General features: G+C 40.8%; 1 protein-coding gene across 1 annotated transcript in view; it reads left to right on the forward strand.

Annotated features, from left to right (window-relative positions):
* The window catches only part of OSBPL6 (oxysterol binding protein like 6), a 211,430-nt gene extending 195,223 nt beyond the window's left edge, over nucleotides 1-16,207 (forward strand). Inside the window, 10 exon segments of the mRNA XM_047722287.1 lie at nucleotides 13-266; nucleotides 1,019-1,156; nucleotides 1,494-1,557; nucleotides 3,798-3,824; nucleotides 3,827-3,875; nucleotides 5,486-5,630; nucleotides 7,478-7,622; nucleotides 9,038-9,164; nucleotides 10,654-10,776; nucleotides 12,285-16,207. Of these exon segments, the coding sequence (XP_047578243.1) occupies nucleotides 13-266; nucleotides 1,019-1,156; nucleotides 1,494-1,557; nucleotides 3,798-3,824; nucleotides 3,827-3,875; nucleotides 5,486-5,630; nucleotides 7,478-7,622; nucleotides 9,038-9,164; nucleotides 10,654-10,776; nucleotides 12,285-12,393 (1,181 nt within the window). The 3' untranslated portion in view covers nucleotides 12,394-16,207.
* The last annotated feature ends 7,034 nt before the right edge of the window (nucleotides 16,208-23,241 follow it).

Here is a 23,241-nt window from a genome sequence, read left to right on the forward strand (position 1 = left end):
TCTCTCTTCCAGTCTTAAATGGGGAGCTTACAGGAGGAGCCTTCCGAAATGGACGTCGAACATGCCTGCCAGCTCCCTGTCCCGACACCAGTAACATTAACCTGTGGAATATCCTGAGGAACAACATTGGTAAAGATTTGTCTAAAGTCTCGATGCCTGTGGAGCTAAATGAGCCACTCAACACCCTGCAACATCTCTGTGAGGAAATCGAATACAGTGAGCTTCTGGACAAGGCTTCCGAAACGGACGACCCCTATGAGCGCATGGTAATACATAACACAGCAGTGCCTCTCAGGGAGCTGTCAACCCTAGGCGTGGACTAAGGCAGAATTCGTTATGATGGCATATTTGGTTTCTGCATAACATTCTCACTGCATAGGTGAAAGATGAGACAGTTCATTTGCACAAACTGGGCAGCGTCCGAAAGTTCCAGATACTTCTACAGAGGATGTATGGTTTGTGACTTATCTTTGGTCATGAGTGTTTCCGAAGTTAGGATGTAAAAGTATCACACTCTTTCCAGGTTTAAGGCATGCCTAGCCTTGCTCTAGCAGCTTCTCCTGGAGGCCAAGAGAGCCCATGTGTTCAAGAACTTGGGTCAGAGAAAGGAACCTCCTGTTTGTGCTTTGCTGTGGCCTCTGCTGCACCTAACTGTGGAAGGCTTGACTGCCCTTCCGAAAGCATCAGCAGCCAGAGGCCTCCTGCGCATGGTGCTAAGTTGTGCGAAGGACAGAACCTATAAGCTGGGTTTCAGAACCTCTGAACGCTGTGATACTCAGGAAGCTGGGTGACAGCTGAATGAAGAATAAGTGGCCTCAGATGCAAGGACTTTCACATCCTCTTCACTCATTTTTTTAACCCATGAGTTTATGAAGAGTCTGTGCAGATAATGGAAAATGCAGAGGTCATCAGATCAGCACCCACGAACGGGGGTGTGTAAAATCTAGAGGAATAAGGGACAAACAGACCTGGAAGTAGTCTCTCCTATATTATTTTCCTTTCTTAAATGTTTTAACAGGTTCTTATTGCTGCATTTGCAGTTTCAGGATACTGCTCCACCTATTTCAGAGCAGGAAGTAAGCCATTCAACCCTGTCCTTGGGGAGACTTACGAATGCATTCGAGAGGACAAGGGATTCCGATTTTTCTCAGAACAGGTAAGTCCCACCGGACTCAGTGAAGTTTCTATGCAGAAACTGTAGGAGCACCAGTTGATGATGAAACAGCTTTTTGATCAACCACAGTTTGAAGTGAGCTATGATATCAGTAACAGAAAACTCTGTCCGTTGTATATAAGTTCTCTGGGTTTAAGCATGAAGTCTTAAAGTGAAAGTGAAAGTAATTTACTTACACATTCTGAGAATAATTCAATAATAGAGATGGATGAGTTAATTGTTTTTATTTGGGGGTGGCCAATATATGTTGGGAAAAAATGATCTTTATGGAAGTTTTAACACTGATATCATTGCCCTCTCTTTTGTTTTTAATTACCAGGTTAGCCATCATCCACCCATTTCTGCCTGTCACTGTGAATCCAAGAATTTTGTGTTTTGGCAAGGTTTGTATTTCAGTTATAACTTCAAGATCCACTCAGTGAGCCTTTGAAACAGTTTCTAATTTCTGAAAGGTACATTATGCTCAGGTTAGATTTCTACCTTTGGGACTCAGAGAATGTTAGTAATTAGTATGGAATTAGTTTGAGAAATTAGATTTCTTGGTTGAAATATGAAACTGTGTCATCTAGGAGATGAGATTGTATATCTAGGAAACAAAGCCCTAGGGGCAGTCTCAGTGATCCCTCAGTGCCGACTGCCAACTCAGGGCTATCACTCAACCTCATTATGCCTTATTGTCTGCATCTGTAACATAGAGGTTCTGTCTGCTGCCTCCTTGCTTCTTGAGGGTGTACAAGGAGAGCTTCATCATGAAAGAAGATTCTGTGGCTCATCATCTGTGGTCATGACCTATTTAGATAGGTAAACATTATGCTGATTTTGTGGTCTTTAACTCACCAAGGTTCAGGGATTTGGATTGAAGTCTCCACTTGTACAGTGCCCATTGTTAAGTCAGAATGTTAAAAACTCACATAAAATTACAAGTTTCAAAATCCATTTAGAAAGAAAAATATATTCAGGTGAGCCTTGAACAAAGCTGGGGTTAGGGGGCTGACCCCCACACAGTCTAAAATTCATGTGCTACTTTAACTCCCCCCAAAACTTAACTAGTGATAGCTTACCGTTGACCAGAAAACCTTACCCATAAAGTATAAATGGTCTAGGAACATGTATTTATATGTTATATGTATTATATACTATATTCTTACAGTAAAGTAAGCTAGAAGAAAGAAATGTTATTAAGAAAATCATAAGGAAGAGAAAATACATTTATAATACTGTACTGTGTTTATCAAAAAAAAAAAAAATTGGGGCGCCTGGGTGGCTCAGAGGGTTAAAGCCTCTGCCTTCAGCCCAGGTCATGATCCCAGGGTTCTGGGATCGAGCCCCGCATCGGGCTCTCTGCTCAGAAGGGAGCCTGCTTCCTCCTCTCTCTCTGCCTGCTTCTCTGCCTACTTGTGATCTCTGTCTGTCCAATAAATAAATAAAATCTTTAAAAAAAAAAAAATATCTGCCAGTGAGTGGACCCACGCAGTTCAAATGCGTGTTGCTCAATGGTCAACTGTATATGTACGTTTAACCATTAAGTGTAAATTGTTCTTTTGTGTTTGGAAGGGGGGTTCATTGCTCACAGAATGTCTCTTCTCATCTGCCCTTTCTCAATCTAAAAACACACAATATGACAGAGCATGTAACTGTATTTCATTGTAAAATACAATAATACATCATTTCTTGGTCATAACAGAGAGTCATAAATTTTGTGGAGACAGCACTAAGCTCCCTTACTTAGTTCATCAAAATAGAGCCAAGTGGTTATTACAAATGCACAGGCAAAATCTGAGTACCCCAAATAAAACATAAAGCCATCATGTGAGATAAACCACTGAGCCCTGGGCCATATCTTAACCACCAAAGTAGGAACATATCGCTAATTTTCACTTTCTCATAAATTTTGCTTACCTTTCCATATTTAGAGATTTTGTTTTTTCCTGTTTTCCCAAATCCTATAACTTTTCAAATCAATGTGTATATAAATCAATGGCATTGCCATACTGCAATTATTTTATTTTTTTTTCTAAAGATTTTATTTACTTATTTGACAGACAGAGATCACAAGTAGACAGAGAAGCAGGCAGAGAGGGGGAAGCAGTCTCCCTGCTGAGCAGAGAGCCCGATGCGGGGCTTGATCCCAGGACCCTGAGATCATGACCTGAGCCAAAGGCAGAGGGTTAATCCACTGAGCCACCCAGGTGCCCCATACTGCAATTATTTTTACTACACGTCTTATTTTTAACATATATGTTAGCTATTTCCACCATTAGTTAAAACTTTTAGTTAAAACAACATTTATGTAGACATTAAAGCACGGTAGAGCCTGTGTATATACATGTATGTGAATTCCCATGCACACATACTGTTCTGAGCTTTTCCAGTTTTATTTGTTGAAACAAATACGAAACATGTGTTCCGGAAAAACAGCCAGTAGATTTTTTTTGGTTCATAGTTACTTTTTTCACCTTGGGCCATCCCCAGGTATGTGAACTGTTAAATCAACAATACAGAATCAGTTGTTGATTTTGAAAGTTCTTTGTGAAATATAGAGTGTAATATAGATGTTGGTTTTTATAGACTGAATGATTAGATATGGAATATCTGTTTCTTCTCCTCTGCCTATATTGTTTAGATATCAGATGGAAAAACAAGTTCTGGGGAAGTCCATGGAAATCCTGCCTGTTGGAACACTGAATGTCATGCTTCCAAAGTAGGTTGCTTTCATCTTCCTTTTGGTGTCTTATGTGCTTTTCTAAGTCAGATAAACTCTAGAAGGTGCCAGTGATCCATTTACATGTATGCCTAAAGCTACTGTTAACTTCTCCAAAGTTTGGAGAATGGACCCCCATGAAAGCAAATGAGTACTTGGCATATGTACTCATTTGTACATTGGCATATGTACATTGGCATATGTACAAAGCTCCCTGCTTCTCTCTTTACATTCTCTGTTTATCAAGTCAAAGCCAGCTACCTTACCTGCCCCAGATAACTTGTTAGTTTGCATTTTATAGGAAGTTTCTCTTTTTAGAACTTTTTTTCTATACAATATATATTTTCTCTTTTGAATTCATCTTAGATCCAGGAACTATTTTTAATGTATAAGTTAGTTTATTAAAGAAGAGTGATGGAATCCTTTCATGGTATTTTTCTAAAGGATGTAGCCTGTGAATTTTTAAAATTAATTGAAGTTTTCATTGAAGCCAAAGGCTTGGTTGTTTTTGTTTCTTTCTCTAATTGGTTGATGTTGTTTGGTTTTTCTTTTTGTTTATTCAGTGACAGAATTTGCTGGTAGATTGAATATGAGGGAAGGTAGGGCGAGAGAGGAACCCCAGGACCACAAAATAGACTTTAAATATTTGCAAACTCATGAGAAGAGAGTTTTCCCAGCTGCGTAGTGAGACTGCATCATACCAATTCATAATTTTTTTTTTTAGAAACTTAGAAGTGTTTTATTTTATTTTGAAATAAAATGTTATTTGAAAATACAGATCGTGTGCAAACTTCAAGGTAATCTGAAGCTATGTCACCTCATTCCTTAGCAGAAACTCTATAATCTTCTGTAACCCAGAATTTGCATTAGACATGCGCTGTCTATGATCACCAGTCTTTTCTCCAAGAATTATTCACATCTTTGGTCTTAATTCGGAGTATGAAACAATGTCCATCCTTGGGGTAATTTTTCTTAAAGATACATCCTATCATGCCTATCTGCTCCCTCAAATCATTCCACAGTGGCCAATTAAATCCAGACTCATCGGTGCATTGTTAAATGCCTTCCCTGCTCTGCCTTCCCAGACTTGCCACCCCCACACCCGCTCACGTAGGGTAGGCCCCCAGATACGTCATGGTATTCTGGCCTCTATGGCCTTGTCAGTGCCTTTTCCTGGCATATGGTGCCCTCCTACCTGTCCTCCAAGCTTAGATGGATTCCAGCCTTCTCCAGGAAGTCTTCCTTGATACTCACCCCACATTCCAGGCAGATCTAAGGACTCCCCTTCTGTGTTCTCATGACACTTCCTCATCACATTTTATTATAAGTACTTTTTGCCATATCTGTCTACTCCTCCCATACTGTTGGCTCCAAGAGAGCAAGAGACAGGTCCTATTCAACTTAGTAGCTTTAGCACCTGGACTATAGAAAGCACTGAAGTGTTCCTTAAAGGAATGAGTCTTATTACAAATGTCCTTGACTATATAGAAACTTTCAACAGAGATATTAGAGGGAAAGGAAGCTTTGGCCAAAGATATTCTCAGTTGTAGAAACAGTACTATATATTTGTGACCTTCATTGTTTTTAACCAACATTGTATTCTTCACTAGGTATGGAGATTGCTATGTATGGAATAAAGTCACCACGTGCATACACAACATTCTCAGTGGGAGGAGGTGGATAGAGCATTATGGAGAAGTAACCATTAGAAATACCAAAAGCAGTGTTTGCATTTGCAAACTCACATTTGTCAAGGTAAATGGTAATCTTCCAACAGTAAAGAAGAAAAGAGTATAAAACGCTTTGTAAAGGAGAAATATAAGTTACCTTAAACAACAGCAAGTGAGACTGCCCCATATCATTGTTCCTTAAGGACATGTTAGATAAAAGAAAGCAGAACCAACTGATGGAGTTACTCAAGGCGTGCAGACTTCTACGCCTATGTGGAGGTCAAAAAAGGTACCATCTCAAAACAGAAGAACTACTCTTCTTTCTAAAGAATTTTCTTTTTAAGCAGCCAGTCAGTATTCATTAAGTAAAATTCCAGAAAACACTTCTTGCCTGTAGCAAGTCTTCTGGTTTCTATTTCTGTTCCTGCTTGATTGCAACAGAGTTAAGTGATCTTATTTTAGGGAGCTAATTATAATGCATTTGTCATTTTCTGAGGGTGCATGTGAATAACTTCCAGTCATTATAAGCTTATCCAACTCTGCCACTATGATGATCCAAGAAAAAGCATCACCTTAATCAACAAGAAAAGATTCCTGAGGTAGAATGCCTACACAACAGCGTTTTCCTCAGTCACTCTGGTCTCAAGTGGAACACACAGTCTCACCCTCATGAATAGGTGTGTTCCCGAATTCGTGGTACAGAAACTCTACCAGCCCTTTTAATCTATTCTACTCTGATCTTGTTCTACTGTGGCAAAAACAAGTAACATATTGAAGTCTTAAAACTCAAATGTGTCTTCTTAGTGAAATCCTTTGAAGCTGTACTGGAAGGTCATGTTAGTTTTAATTGAAGATCTTTATTTTTACTCAAGATGTTTCCCCCATTTTCCTTTTTTTCTCCTTTTGGACTCATTAGGTGGCTCAGAACTGAAAGGACAGGATCATTACTTGCTCTGGTTGGGTGATGACAGTCAATGTGTGCATTTAGTTTTGCAGACCACGAGAAGCTTCTCAATTTAGTCCTGTCCCTAATATTTGCAAAGCTCAGGGCCAAAGTACAGATGGAGGCCCCATTCCATATGTGTAAATATTTAAAATTTATAGACCAGACCTACAGTCTCTCACATAACTTATGTTCTGTTCTTTCACCTTGACAAATACACTTTTATAACAAAGTCCGTGAGGCTAGGTTGGGCACTTTAGAACTCTGAGCTGGAAACCTGGCAGCGCAGGAGAGCCAGCCCTGACACATGGCCTTTCCGCTCTCTCCCAGCCTATGGCAGCCTCTGTCCTGCTCCACAGGGGGCCTCACCCACCCAATCGAAGGCAGTCAAGCTCCACATCCAAGCTCTATCCAAGCTCAAACGGCCACCCTTGGCTGCCCCTCAGCCCTCATTCACACCTTGGTGGTGGACAGTCTGCCCTTTAGATGGAGGAATCCAAAGAAAAGGCCAGTGTGAGCTGTGGAAGAAGCTTAGAGTGGTTGGAAGAAGAATTCTGGGGGCTAATTGAGAAGGGGGCCATGGTATCCAGATGGATGACTGCCCAGACTTCTCATCTCCTAGGAAGAAACATGGCCAGAAGAGGGCCAAGCAGGGTTTTCCTCATGAAATTTAGCTGTTTACAGACTCTATAAAAATTACTTCCCAAGTGACTTGTACAGCATGGCCCGTTGAAACTCATTAACATCAATAACAAGGGAAAATTTGAGACAGGGGCGTCTATGGAGGAAATTACCAACCAATAAATTAATACTGGGTTATTAGGAGAGAAGCTGAGCCTTCTCTGCCCTAGCATAGAGTAGAGATGATCCCTTTCTGGGAGTGGTTTGAATGAGTGACTTCAAAGTTAAGAATGTTTTCCATATGGAAATTATAGGGATTGGTGTTTTAAAAGAGATTGGATGTTTCCAGTGGGATTTGGTTTTTCCAGGTGAATTATTGGAATTCTAATGTGAATGAGGTCCAGGGGGTCGTGATGGATCAGGAGGGGAAGGTGGTGCACCGGCTTTTTGGGAAGTGGCATGAAGGGCTCTACTGTGGCGTGGCCCCCTCTGCAAAGTGCATCTGGAGACCAGGTGAGATGGGCAGGAGTGTCTTCTGTCCAGAGGGCACCTTGAGTGACAGAAGGAAGGGAATGTCTCATCTCAGGCAGTTCAACATAGGCTTCTTTCATTGCGAGATTAAAATCATAGATGCTTAAGGTAAGCATATATTTTACACTTAACATTCAAATTAGGTAAATCCCAATTTTTGATCATCAGGAATTATGAAATTGAGGCCAAATCTGGCATGTGGTCAGAGACGAGGCTTCATGTAAAGCGATTCTAAATGTAATGCCTACTCTCAAAAGTGAGGTTTGTTTATTAAAGAGTTCACACACTCGAACTATTCAAACTTAAATCCTTACTCATTTATTCTCTGTTCTAATAAAATAAGGGGAAAGCCTACAAACATCTCTAATCCACAAAGTCAATAACTTAACCAGAATAAGTGATCATCTCACTTGGGCAGCAAAAAGCTGCAACATGTTGACATTTAGTAAAAGATATTGAGAGTTCTGGTACTACACTAGCAATAATTGAATATCAAGGGTAAATACAACAAGTGTCCGCATGATATTTATTTTCATTGCAATTTTGTCAGTGAAGTCCTAACTTTAAAATTAGTTGGTTTTCTAAGGGACCTCAACAAGTATTTCAGTTTCCTGCTGGTGGAGTGGTAGTTCATTCAGCAGCTATTTCTTGAGTAGTGACTATGCATCAAGCTTTACTCTGTAAGAGCTTGAAATATACCAACAAGCAAAGTATACAGAGATCCTCCTTTGAGTTTCGTTAAAGAGTGCCAATACATATTAATTTAGATCTGCATTTTTTTTTATGTTTCTAAAAGGAAGTAAACCGTGTTTCTGGTGAAATCTTAATGTTCCTAGTTCATCACCCTGGGATTTAGTTACCCAATTGAACATTTGAAAGAAAATGATGGCATTGTTTAACCAGTAGAGTACTCTATGTACAAAGTTTTATTTTAAAGGCTGGATTTTAGGGGTGCCTGGGTGGCTCAGTTGGTTGGGCGACTGCCTTCGGTTCGAGTCATGATCTTGGAGTCCTGGGATCGAGTCCCACATCGGGCTCCCTGCCTGGCAGGGAGTCTGCTTCTCCCTTTGACCATCCCCCTTCTCGTGCTCTCTCTCTCTCTCTCACTTACTCTCTCTCTCTCTCTCTCAAATAAATAAATAAAATCTTTTAAAAATTTAAAAATAAAGGCTGGATTTTATTAAATATATGAATCTACCAGTTCTGATAACTAACGCCAAGTTTCCTATCTAGGAAAACACAGCCAATTTAATTTGCTTAAGGAAAGTCTTAATCTGATTTTTAGAACTACAAATTTAGTTATTCGTGTAGATATTAATTAAGCGCCTGGGTTAAGTCAGCTTCTGCAGGCTTCCTTAAACCTCTCTGCCACTCACGGTGGTTTATTGGCATTTCAGGTTCCATGCCAACCAACTATGAGCTCTACTATGGCTTCACGAGGTTTGCTATCGAGCTCAATGAGCTAGATCCTGTCCTGAAAGATCTCCTTCCACCAACAGACGCCCGGTTCCGGCCAGATCAGAGGTGAGTAGGACAACCATGTTTGAAACGGACACTAAATCACGGTGTGGCGCTCTAGATGCCATCAAAGCTTATTTTTGCCACCCTCATTTATGTATTCATGGAATCATTCATGAATTTCCTCATTCCCTTAGTCACTCCACACTATCTAAGCCTTCCACCCTAGCTAAGAGGGTATTCGTGGGTGATCCCGACCGACACTTAGCTCAACAAAGTTTCCCACAGAAGATAACACAGTTCTTAACGAAAGGTTCCTGCCGCCCCGCCCCAGACTCACCAGCAGTGTGCAAATTCATGAACTTGCTCCACTAAAACCTCCCCCAGGGTTTTCCCCTCTGTACTTCTACTACTCTGTCACGTGGACTATCTTTTAACCTGATAAAGAAGAAGATGATGGGTTACAGGAGCATCTAGAAGTGCTCCGAGTCAAAGTCTGGAGTTTGTCTGGCGTGCTTTTGATCCCATGGGATGTGAGATGTACTCAAAATGCAGTCCCTTTAATACCTTCTGATTCTTAGTTTTTATTAAATAGTTCTATGTGCATGTTGTCCATTCCCACAGAGTTAATTATACCTTTTCCAGAAATTCTGTATGTCACACAACTTCCCCCCAAGATAATTTTCTGTTGCCAGTGTATCTGTGGCTGTATGTGTTTTCTGCCAAAATGCTCCAGTGTTGAATGTCTTATTCCTCAGTCCTCTTACACCGTGCCCGACCCCTCACTCCCCTGCCCCTGGAACGGGAGGTCTCATTGTCTGATATTCCAGCATATCAACAAACTTCCTGTAGGCATCACATTGAATCCCTGTTCTTTGCTCTCATTTTGGAAATTTAAATATAGGTTTTACAAAACACCACTGGGTCTGCCTTTTCTTTCTCGATTCCATTCCAATATTCTCTTCCCGAATTTCATTTACGATTCATTTCCTTCTTGTGGGCTTTTGTAATTTCCCCCAGTGTTAGATTCTCTTTTTGTCACCCGTTTTACTCTCTCCAGTAAAATGGGTGACAAAAAGTAAAACAGGGAAACTCCTTCCCTCTCAGGCTCTTCTAAAAGTAGGTGGAGAACAGCTAACTACCATCCTCCCTCCTCTGGCCTTGACCAAGTATTTTTCAAATAATATGAAAAAGGAGCCCAACCCTGTACTTCATATTGTCTGGAGCCTGGGCTCTCCCATTATCCTGAAAATCTCAAGTTAGAGAACCCAAGAGAGCACAGGAGAGTCTCCAAGGCCAAACTAGTCCCCTTCCACCCCTATGTTTGCACTGCTGTACACAATATTTCAGTTGACATACACGGCAAGTGTGTGCCTGGTGGGCAGGCAGACAGAGGTAGCGTGGCCTGGGGCAGGGGCAAGGCGACATTATCAGAGTATGACCCTTCACCATGTTATAGTCTCAGCAACTAGAAGGTAATTTTATACAAGACGAGATTATTTTTTTTCTCAGCGGAGAGGATGACATATTAGAGGGATAACTGTGTTCTGCTTAGGTTTTTGGAAGAAGGAAATTTAGAAGCTGCAGCAGCAGAGAAGCAAAGAGTGGAGGAACTCCAGAGATCTCGAAGGCGCTACATGGAAGAAAACAACCTTGAACACATACCAAAATTTTTTAAGTAAGTCAGTTCATGCCCATAACAAGTTCATGTTTTGCAAATGATGGCCACCAGCCATGAGAAACCCCAGGTGAAAAGAGAAAATGAGGCATAGTTTAGTGTGCAAGCAGCTTAAAAGTAAACTGATTAGGGTAACTTTGGTTTTGGTAGTGGAGGTATTGGACTAGATCTTGCACTTGTGAACAGTCTGTAAACATACAAGTCAGTTCTCTTCCACGGCTCTTTTCTTTTCATGGATAGCAGGAAGGGTGAGGGCCTTGCCCACAATGCTCTCTCTACTTCAGCTACAGCACTGAGAATGGTGGAAACTTGTTTCCACCCCTCAGCTCAAGGACACAGTGGGACACCCACTGCCCACAAGGTCATCCTGGCTTCATTAGTGTTTGATTTTATTTCTGTTGTACGGGGCTTGTGTCGTTCAGATTTGTTCCTTCTGTGGTACCGTCATGGGTGATTATTACAGGATTATTTGAAGGATTATATATAAATCACACAGATGAAGCTGTGTTTTCCAGATCCATCTGTTACCCTCCAGAGCCAGGGTATATCAGCCCAGAATAACCTCCTATCCTTTAGAATTGCCCACTCATGACTGTCTTGGGGAGGAATGCAGCCTTGCCCTTTTGATGTTGAAAGTGCACTCTGGTTGTGGACCATGCGGAGGCTCACGGACTACTGTGGTTGCGTACTCTTCCCCACAAGCGAAGCAGTATTCTTGTGGGTTTGGGGCCTGAAGCTCTTAGTATAGAACTTGTTCGTGCTTTTTCTTTCTTTCTTTTTTATTTATTTACTTACTTTTTTTTTTTTTTTTTTTTTTTGGAGATTTATTTGAGAGAGGGAGAACGTATGGGGGGAGGGGCAGAGGGAGAGAGAAAGAGAATCCAGAGCAGCCTCCCCACTGAGCTTGGAGCCCAATGCAGGATTCAAACTCACAACCTGAGATCATGACCTGAGCTGAAATCAAGAGTCAATGACTGTGCCACGTAGGCATTATGTACCTGATTTTGGGGGTGGGGGGCAGTTCACTTTCTAGCCTTGCCTAGAAGTGATTTATTTGTGCCCTTTGTCCCTCTCCCCATGACCCCATCCTATTTCAAACAAATAACACAAACAAAACGGAGTTTCTTTTTGGTCAAAAATAGTCAAGACAGGGACACCTGTGTGGCTCAGTCAGTTAAGTATCTGCCTTTGTCTCAGGTCATGATCCCAGGGTGCTGGGATTGAACCCAATGTCCGGCTCCCTGCTCAGCAGGGAGCCTGCTTCTCTCTCTTCCTCTGCCTGCCGCTCCCCCTGCTCATATGCTTGCTGTCTCTCTCTCTCTCTTTCTCTGACAAATAAATGAATAAAATCTTTAAAAAAAATAGTCAAGTCATCAATAAGCAGATAGGACACTAACTGGTTTATGGAGTACCCCTTTTCCATACACATCCTATCTATGGGAGAGGGTCCAATGACCAGGCCACCTTGATGTGATTTGTGTCTAATGTTGATTTTTATATTTCCACAGAAAAGTTATTGATGCCAATCAAAGAGAAGCCTGGGTTTCTAATGATACCTACTGGGAGCTGCGGAAGGACCCTGGGTTTAGCAAAGTAGACAGCCCTGTTCTTTGGTAAACGGGGAATGTAGAGCTAGCCAACATATCACGCTCTGAATGAATAAATAACTATGCACAATTATGTTTCCTAGAGCTCCGCGTGGTTTCTGGGTCGACTGAAAACCGACCATTTGCTTTTCTATTCATCTTTATAATGGACTTTCAGAAGTGCATTAGACGAGGCCCCTAACCACTTTTGGATCCTTTCTGTTTTGCTGCAACCATATCCCTTAAAAAACATCCACGCCCTCCTTGAGAAGCCGAATAAAAGGAGCAGAATACAAAATCCAAAGTCTGAAGTGTTTGTAAAGAAAACAAACTGTAACTGGTGCTTAAAGCTGATCCAGAGAGCTTAAAGCAACACGACATGTAAACCACGCATTCGGGCTTTGTGTGGAAGCACCATACCCGCATCATAGAAGCTCCAGGGCCACGGCAGTCGGTCAGCTCAGCCTTCGAGTGTGTCTTTTGGATGTGGTGTACTTGTGCTGACCTTGTCAAAAAAGATGTGATACTCCTCAGACCTGTTCCATCTGTACGCCATTGTTCATGCCTTAAGAAATGCAAAGATGTACAATAAATCATTTTTTAAATGTGTGCTCATAGGTTAATGTGAGGGACGGCTCTTTGGAATCATGGCGTGATTCACTTTCTGGGATCAGAACAAGTAAGAGACTAACGTAAGTGGATTTTCAAAAAGTAAACTACACATGCTTTTATTTGATATGTTAGTTCCTGTATCATCTGTCTGAAGGGCAAGAAGGAAAAGGTGTACTCACTAGATCTCTGTTTTCACATTGCTCGTCAAGTTCCTGTCCTGCGACCAGATAATAAATCCTCTTCCACCTAATCTCACAGTGTGCCCTATTCTTTGGCAATATCTGTATTTGATTTGAACACTTGGCATCAGTGTTAAAACCATAGAAGGAAGTAACAGAAAGCCTGTGGGATTTCTGCGTGGGCTTAGGAGTCACTGCAAACAGAGCTATTTTTGAGTGGAACACAACGTAACCTGCATCTCGTCCTGGGCCCAAGCCGTGGGCACTCACGGAAACCCACTGGGAGCAGAAGCGGGCGTACTGGTAGCTTATTTGCATTGTTTAAATGAGTTCTATGCAAAACCATATTTTATATTCCCATCAAGTGATTCTGTATGATACGTAATGACCTATTAGGCATTTGCCTTGCTATTGGCAGAGATAATAAAATAAGCTAAGGAATTTATCCATCCCAACAAAAGTCGGGGCGGTGGGGGGGGGGGGGGGGGGGAAGGGCAGAAATATGCTTTGCATACTTCAGGATTTGTTTTTCCTTCCAATATACAGAGGCTTTTGTAAGAAACTTGCATCAGTGTTCCTGAGTTTCTGCACGTAGATGACTATATAAATGCCTGTATGTTTAAAAAAAAAAAACTCTTCTGAGTTTTTCCTAGAGAATTATAAAATTACATATGCTTTATTCTTGGAATCTTACCATCAGGTTTTAAGTGCTATTTTAAACTCTGATAACAAGGTTATTGACATTTTACATTTGGTTATGAGGTGTTAATTTTAGTGTTCTTTCTCCTCAGCAAAGCATTCCTAATGAATGACTAACCCACTCTCAAACCCTAACCACTGCTGAGAGCAGAAGGGAAAACTCCGGAGTCTCCACTAGGTGGAGCAGTGTTTTAGTTCTGAAGCTCATCCCGCTGCCCATCTGCCCTCCCCACCTTGTATGGAGTCCCTACATTATGTGTACCATAGGGTTTAAAGTGAAATTTCCTTTTCAATAGTAAATGCCCTAATCCATCACCAGATCTAAGCATTCCACTGGAGCAACACCTTCCCTAGAATTCTCAATGCCTTTAATTCACATATTAAATCTATAGGTGGCTTGCCCCGAGGTAGTAAAATTATTCCCTTGTTATTGATTTTTTTTCTGTGCATTCATCGTGACGTCTTTTTATCTGCATCCTGAGATACATGCCTTTAATTTTAATTAGAATTTAATTAAAATTATAATTCTAAATTCTAAGTCTAGTTCTAAATTCTAATTCTTCCCCGTAGAAGTCTGTTCTCCCGCAGTTGGTAAAGCTTTAAATACTATTTAAAGGGGTTCTGGTCTGAACTTACTAGCACTTCCCTCAACAGTCTCAAAATATCTAGCCTAAAAATAAGAAGAGAATTCTGCAAAGCAAAGGTACTGCGAGTAGAGAAGTAGGAAGGTGAGGCATTAGGTGACTGTGGGTGTATCAGACAGCTGGAAGAGGACCCAGGGCCCCATCAGGGAAGCAACTACCATACCTGGTATTCAGGCTGAAATTGAGAAAAAGAGTAACGACTAGAAAGGACCTTCATTAGACAAGTTCAAGCAACAAATCAAGTAGGTAAATGTTGGTCAAAGCTAACCTGAAACTCTGATTAGGATTTCAAGATGAGAATGGGAAGAATGTCACGTTAATGAAAAGCACCACATTTTATAATATTCCAGATTTAGAATCGATTTTGAGATCCAGACATCCTGATTAGACTCCCAATTCAAGTGATCAATTAAGTTTTAGATAATATTCCTATAATACCTGATTCACAATTCTCCCTATTAAGGATTCATGCCCATGTAATGGTCTCATCCCACCTACTCCCTGCCCTATTCCCCCCCCGCTTTTTTTAACTTTTGATTGATATCGCGGTTTTAGAATTATCAGACTTTCTCTGTTTGGGATTTTCATCCACATAATTTGGGGGCTTTTGAGACAAGTTTAAACAGCAAACAGAATAAATGTTAGATCATTCCTGATAAAACCTGACTTATTTCTTAGAATTTTATATAAGCCTCTTTGTTTCAAGGGTACATTATTTGTTTTTCCCCAGAACAATCTAAACTAGAGCAAGACTTAATATATCTTTATACCTCCCCCGTGATTTATTCATCAGCTCCTTCATCTTTCTGAGCTGGTCATTAAGGAAAGCAGTAATAAGTGATGATGGCCCTGTGGATATGGCTAGACTGAGCAGATCGATGGCACACACCAGCACTCATAGAGGCCAACAAGAAACCAATCATTTTGCTTCCATATGCTGCCACCCAGGGTGCAAATGTACTCTCAGATTTTGCCATTATTTTTTTTAATTAAGTCATTATTTTTCATGGGTTACTTACAAGTATCCCATAATTTCCAGGCAGTTGTAAAAATAAACCTCATTTAAGATACCTTTTAATATTGCCTATCAATTATATGCGACATAAAAACTACCAAATGTATTTACCAAGGAAGAGAAACCAAGGGGTCGTCCATACAGAGGATGCCAGGTTGTTGATTTTCCAAACCTTTTGCTCCTCTTCATTGTTCTGGTCCCCGTGCCTTTCAGCAATCCCACTAACCAATAGTGTTAGCCCCTGCCTGGAGGAGCACTTGGAAGGCAGGGGTTAAAGAGGAACCTGATCAGTGGTTTGCTTAGTTCTGGTTACGGCTGTGGCTGGAGAAGACTTTATAATCATAATCTAATGTATAATTTTGTTATTACAAAAATTAATTCTCCATCTTGTCTAATCTTGTTCCCTATCATCCTGGATAATGAAGTGTTTGGGGGAGCAGAGCTCCTCACACGCCAGGGGGTATAATCAATGTTTGCACTTGGCTCAAGTCATTATATTATGAATGTGGCACAGTAAATAAAGTTTGTGTACAAAACACTAGTTTCTTTCTATGGGAGCCATTATGTTCAGGATATATATAATGTATCTAATTAAACAATTATGAATCTATCTTGTGCTCTAGAAATGTTCTTTTTGGGGGAAAGATGAAAAAAATGTAATTGGAGCTAAGATTAAAGTGTTTTGGTCTTGTTGGGGTTTTGTTTGTTTGTTTTCAAAAAGCTTCCCAATCATTTGGAAGTACTGCTTATCAAAACATGATCAAGCCCTCTAGATTTTTATAAAATTGATACCTTTAAAGTATACATTGCATGAATCTTCCGTTAAGCCTGACTGTTTAGCTTTAATACATGACTGTGAGAATGCACATATGTGACTGAATTGTAAGAACTTCACTGCAGGCTTTGCTATTAGAGAAAATGGTAAACTGCTTAAGAAGGGTTAGCTTTAATTCTTTCAAAAGGAGATCTAAAAACAGAATTCTTTAAAAATCATTGTGATGAAGCAGCATGGCCAAAATTCGGAGCTAGTGAAGCCCCATGATTAAGGCAACTTACACGGGGCAGTTTCCTGTCTGTTACATGCATCTTTTTGTTTTCCAAAACCGCCATCCTTTTTCTCCTGCCTCTGATCCTAACAGAGCGAGGGGCAGGGGTACACATGTCTATTCTTTTGCACTGTGTCAATGAGTATGGGAAAAATATGCAGAATTTATGCACAGTTGCAGGGAACCTCTGCATTAACCCTCCGTGGAGCATTAATAAATGTTCATGGATTTAAAATTGCCCCATAATTACATATTATTCGTTTCCTTGGTTTCTTCAGATTGGTAGGGAAAAAAACATAAAACAACAATTTCTTATTTTCTGCAGTTTTTCCCCATTATGCTTCTTCTAAATATAAACTAGGGCAATGGTGATTAAAAGGATCTTGAGTTTTCAGAAAATAAGGTATAATTCTTTGAGTCTACCCGTTTCTTCTTTCTTTAGGTTAATAAGGTAAGCAAAAATTTACTACTGTTAAACAGAAGAAATGCTAAACTTACTTCTTTCATCGTAGGCACCAACTTCCCCATCCCCTATTTATCATCATCCAGTTATTTCTTTAGGAAATGATGTAGTTGCTAGAAACTTTTTTCAGTCATTTCCAACTTATCGAGCTAGAGCTGGCAAAAACTTTACATGTATGAATGAGTAATTTGATACATTTTGACATATATACATTCTTGACACCATCACCACAATCACAATAATGTAAACCATCACCACCAAACATTTCCTCCACCCCTTTCTCTTCCCTCCCCTGACCTTCCCCATCTGCCACCCCTAGACAGTCCTTGGTCTGCTTTCATTACTTCTTAAAACTCTGCATATTTTCTTGTCTTTATTGCATATGGGACTTTTCTCGAAGACCGTGTGCTTAGGGTAGATATGTGCCACCAAACACCTCCCGTGCCACTACCCCAGTATTCCACCATCAGTACTAACACATTATAAGAGGATCTCATTAAGTTCTAGGTCTGGTGGCCAAGTAGAAATTTTAAATTTTAAATAGAAGACAGTAAACTGTTTCATATCAAAATGGCCATTAATGAATTCATTTCCATCTTTGGAGTGGGGGGTAATCCACAATAATGATAACAATGAACTTGTTCTCAGTGCTGTGGAAACCCTGGGAAGGGTTTTCGTCTTGTTTGTAAGGAATGCATCACTGACAAAGCCGTGAGAATCCAGAATGACTGCTCTAGAAATGATGGCGTCTTGATAAAAATGACGCAGGAAGTAGGCTTTGCTGCTTTCTTTTTTACCAACCTAGCTCCACTTTGAGGTCACAAACATTCGAAAGCTCCGGGGCTAAAAAGGCTGCCTTTCCATCTTTCCGAATGCGCTCACTCCTCATCTGGAAATCAAGTAAGCCTAACTTCCAGAAAGTTCATGGAAATGAAGTAATTGCAGTCCAGGTTGCTTCCTGGCATTGGCCTCTGTGCGAGTTGAGAGCTTATTCCTTCTTTCCTGCCCCGCAAAGCTTGTTGCTCAAAAGTAGAAAACTTTTCCAGAGACCATTAAATACAGCATGATTGACATTAAATGCTAATGAAGAAAAAAGCCAAGAATGAATAAAAGAGAAATGGAATCTGAGAAGGAAATGTAGGCTCCCTAAGTGGACCGAGGGTCATTCTCCGTGGGGGCATGCGAGTGGATCCCAAGGGGCCAAGTTATTGCCTTGGATGTTTATTTAAAGGCAGATTCCTGAGCTTCCCTATGAAGATTCTGAGTCCCTAAATCTAGGGTGTGGACCAAGAATCTGCATTTTACCAAGCATCCTTGGCCCCTAAGAAATTTTGAGGCAGATGGGAAACCTCCATGAGCATGGGCTAGCCCCACCAACCACTTCCTGGTCCCTGCTCCAATCTCAGGATTTTGTTTTTTGTTGTCTCATAGCGACATTTAGGAGTCAACAAGAAAGTCTGCTTCAAGGAATAAAAACTGACTAGAGCTCGGTGACTTGTGACTCACCCACCACGCGTGGCTTCTTGTCAGTTTGATGACTTCTGTCCTGAGGCCAGTGCTGTGATATGGACATGAAGAGGAGGGAAGACAGAACTCTGAAGCCTGAAAGATGAGACTGTGTTAACCAGAGACCATAAAAGTCTGTTCTAGGGAAATTCTAACCCGCCCAGATAAACAGAACTTCTACTCTTCAAAGCAATGGACCAACCTCTTCTGCCTCACCTTCCCCTCCCTCTTAGATTTGGTTCATGCCTCCAAAGGAAGTTTTAAAATTGGTCTGAGGAGGGCCTCCTGGCTGGTGGAAGCCCACAGGGAAATTCTGTAGCAAAGCACGCTCTTGGTCACCTGACAGATTTTGATAATGAGGTATAACAGCAAATTCTTTATCCACATCAGCTTCTTCCCTGAAAATATTATATTTTTTAAATTTTTGTTTGAAAAAAACTCCACTGTGAAATTATTCTGCTTATAATTGAACGTATAAAGGCAATAGTCATACTGTTAGTTTGCATATGGTCATTTTGAGATAGAAAAATTAAATTTTGTCTTATATTGGGAGTAGAATTTCAAGCAACTTTCTACAAAAAAAATAGCTTATAGTTAAATTTCCTACTGAAAGAGTAATTATTCACTGAAAAATACTGTCTAATCTGTGTCACCTCAAAATAAGAATTGTGCCTCTTCAATGAATGTTGTGTACCAGAATGTTACATTTGTAAGAGCACAGGAAACTCAATAAATTTTAAACTACATAAAGAGGCTTGAGTTTTGTGTGTAGCGTGGTCTAATGACCTGTCCACACAATGAGTAAACATTTGTATCTCCAGCGAGAGACTTCAAATTGGGTTTAAAGAAAATTGAATACTTACATTGACTACATTTCCAGCTCATTTTTTCATCAGAAAAAACTGTGTTCAAATCAAGTACTAGGACAAAAGACTTCTCCCTGAGTTTTGAACTTATGTATATGAAGATTTAGGAAGCTGGTTTCAGTTTTCTATTTTGTGTCTAGATTATAGGAGTAAAAGTGTATGTAGTTCTTTTTTTTTTTTTTTAAAGATTTTTTATTTATTTATTTGACAGAGAGAGATCACAAGTAGATGGAGAGGCAGGCAGAGAGAGAGAGAGAGAGGGAAGCAGGATCTCCGCCGAGCAGAGAACCCGATGCGGGACTCGATCCCAGGACCCTGAGATCATGACCTGAGCCGAAGGCAGCGGCTTAACCCACTGAGCCACCCAGGCGCCCCAAGTGTATGTAGTTCTTAAACGCTACAGGAAACTCAAGCCCACACAGATGAGTTTTTCCATTGCTGGGCTCTTGGGAAAACCCCTAGGGATTGGCTTGTCCTCATCCAATAGTCCTTCCTCAGAAAGAGACTGTTCATAGGGAGTGTTTACTGTCACTGAGGAAAACTCTTTCAATAAAGTATTGACCGTGTATGTTGTTTTTAATCTTTGTGCACATTGTAAGCAGAAGATTTCTGAGTCTTGACCTCCAAATCTCTGATTTCTTATAAAGAGGTGGAGGAGGAAGTATTTTCAGAGGCAGTGTCAAAGCAATATACGAAACATTTGGTCACTAGAATCCCCAAATCAGTTTCCTCTGAAAATATTGGCAGTTGCCCTATTTCGATCCTGCTAGAATATGTCAAGTGCATAGGACTTTCGGCAGCCCGGTTCACTGTGGGGTGTTCCTGGGGTGGTGTGTCATCTTGATGTTGTCCCACGGACATGTGAGGGTCTTGTGAGCGCACCTCCTGGAGTTGGGGTCCCAGGATTAGAGTGAGAAATGTTCATGTGGGTGGCAGGAGCACACAAAGAAATCTTCCTTCCTTGCGTCTTTTGCTGTGTACACCCTAGAATTTCTCAGAGAGATAGAGGGAGGAAGAGAGGCACAGACAGACTGAGAAAACTCCAGATACAAAGGAATACCCCTCCCCTTGCTGTACCGAACAAGCAACAGGAAAGCAAATGCAAATTAAGTAGCAAAGAGATGCAAAGAGTAGTAGATGAGACTTTTATTTGCGTAGTTTGTGATTATGGAATCATGGTTGCCCTGTCACTTCCCTGGTGCAGGGAAGAAACCACGCCAGAGAATGAACCTCTTACGAGTACATGTAGCCCCGCTGACACGACACTATTGCGGATTTGTAGGGAGTGATTTCTTGGTGTCATTTTAGCTTCCTGGGTACAAAATATGGGTGCACACTGGGATAAATACAGATGAGCCCCTAACTAGGCCGCAACACAGTATCTAATGACACGGGAGGATGGCAGGGCGGGGAGCACCCCCAGCGTGGCTTTTTTAATCAGTAATGTTCGGGTTTGTAGTCTCAGCCCTGAGAGTTCAAACTCATTTTCTAAATTCCTCACGAATTTGCCAGACAGCGTTAATGTTATTTAATGGAACGTTCTCAACTTACTCTGTTCAGGAAAATATGTTTTTCCACAGGCAGCCTAGCTCAGCTGATGAAAATGCCTAAAGCTAGCGTGGCTAGAACCCCTCAGATTATTCATTATTCATTGAGATGTTTTATTTTTCATTTGTTAGCATTTGGGACAGATCCTGATGACAAAACTATGTGGGTGGTATTATCCATGCTTTAATGTTGACAATTCTGGGAGGCCCTGTCTCTCTGATGTCATCTCACGTGGTGCTGCCTTCCCAACAGATCTGGGGAACCACAAGAAAGAAATTTTCTTCTTTCTAGCTAGTGGGGGAAATTTGCAAAGCTGCTAATTTATGAACAACGTCAGTGGTTTTAGAGCTGTCCCAGACTCTACTTTTGTAAGTCATAATTATGAATTCTAAAACCTAGGCTGTATGAGTTTCCTATTGGTGCTCTAAAAAATTCCATAAACTTAGTTGCTTAAAACAACAAATATTTATTCCTTTACGGGTTCTGGAGGGGTAGGAGTCCAAAATAAGTCCTACAGAGCTAACGTCAAAGTTCTGGCCCAGTTGGTCTTTTCCTTGTCTTTTCCGGCTTCTGATGGCAGCCTGCGTTACGTCGCTTGTGGCCACATCCCTCTGATCTCTGCCTCTGTAATCCCAGGGCCTTCTCCTCTCATGTAGTCAAATCTTCCTCCTGGCTTTTATTAAAACACCGTGGTTATATTGAGAGCCCACCCAGACGATCCAGGATAATCTCCCCATCTCGGGTCTCTAATATAATCAGATCTGGAAAATCCCTTTTGTCATATGAAATAGCATTCCCAGATTCCAGGAATTAGGAGAAAGACATCTCTGGGGGACACTATTCAGTCTACCACAATGACTGACAAGTAGGAGGAGGTGCGTTGCACAATGTGAATATAGAGAAAGTAAAAAATCTCTCATTCAATAACAGAATAGCCAGATGCTCAAGACATCGAAAATGATTCTTTCACAAAAATCTTTCACCTTTACCTAAAATAGTGCTTGTCATATTGTAGGTGTATAAGAAATACATATTAAATGAATGAATGGATGGATGCAGCTCCCTGTGGAGATTGCCGACAGCAGAAAGTGTAAGTCTGTGGAGAAAATAACTTTGAATTTTTTTCATTACATTAAAAATAAGCAAGTATGTGTTGAAACCTTTTTTTTTTTGTAAAAAGGATTTTCCAGTTCTGTGAAAGTGATTAATTCAGTTAATTAATTGGGAAAATAAAATCTGTAACTGTCAGGGGCAAGGAGCCTCAGTAGCATCCATTCCTGAGTAAACTCATTCAGCAAGGCATAAAGCTCTAGAGATAAAGGAAGTGGGAGCACAGAGCACCACATTGTCATGGGACCATCTTTAGCAATGACCTGCCCCTAGTCTTTTCTTTGACTTCTCCCACCATACTGTACCACATCTGGGTGCCGCTCTTATGAGGGTGAGTGACTAAGGGTATCATCCTAAATTTAGACTCATGTCACTGCGATGACTGGATGACTCCATATGGCACTAAATAGATGGGACTTTGGAATAGTCAATCCCTATTTCAAGTAAACCCTGGTTTAAAGTATTAGGAAAACCAAACTCCCATAACATTCTTAACTTGAAATGAGAAAAAGATTTGTTTGAATTGGGGAAGTCCCATCCTTTATAAATGAGAAAAAGCTTCTCTCACCCTCCTCTCTAAACAAACTCACTTTCTATTCTCATTGGCTTGTCTCTAATGAGACAGTTGGGATTAAAAGGTAACCTCTTATTCGGATGCCTGGGTGGCTCAGTCGGTTAGGCAGCTGCCTTCTGCTGGGTTCGTGATCCTAGGGTCTCGGGATCTAGTCCCGCATAGGGCTCCTTGCTCAGTGGGGAGCCTGCTTCTCTCTCTCTCTCTGCCTCTGCCTTCTTGTGCACTCTCTTTCTCTCTCTGACAAAAAAATAAAATCTTAAAAAAAAGTTTTTTCAAAAAGGTAACCTCTTATCAATCCTATCCTTGGGGACCAGAAGGAAAATTTCACAAAAAAATCACAAAATTAAATTTAAATTAAGCCCTTATAAGTAAGAATATAAAAGTAGTATGGAAACTCCACGGTAGCAAGTATATACCTGTATGCTCCATTGACGGCATCATTACACAAATGAGAATTAACCGCAGATGTGTTTTCTGTGTTAAGGCGAGAGAGAGGAGTAGTTCGTGTAGAGCAAGTGGCATCTGTTGTCTAGCACCAAGAGCAGGAATCTGAACAATTCTGCCAATGCAAGTCGGTTTCATTTTGATAACCTGTTAGTGAAACAAAAATCCTGATG

The sequence above is a fragment of the Lutra lutra genome, chromosome 3 (genome assembly GCF_902655055.1).
Source record: "Lutra lutra chromosome 3, mLutLut1.2, whole genome shotgun sequence".
In the NCBI taxonomy this organism is placed as follows: Eukaryota; Metazoa; Chordata; class Mammalia; order Carnivora; family Mustelidae; genus Lutra; species Lutra lutra.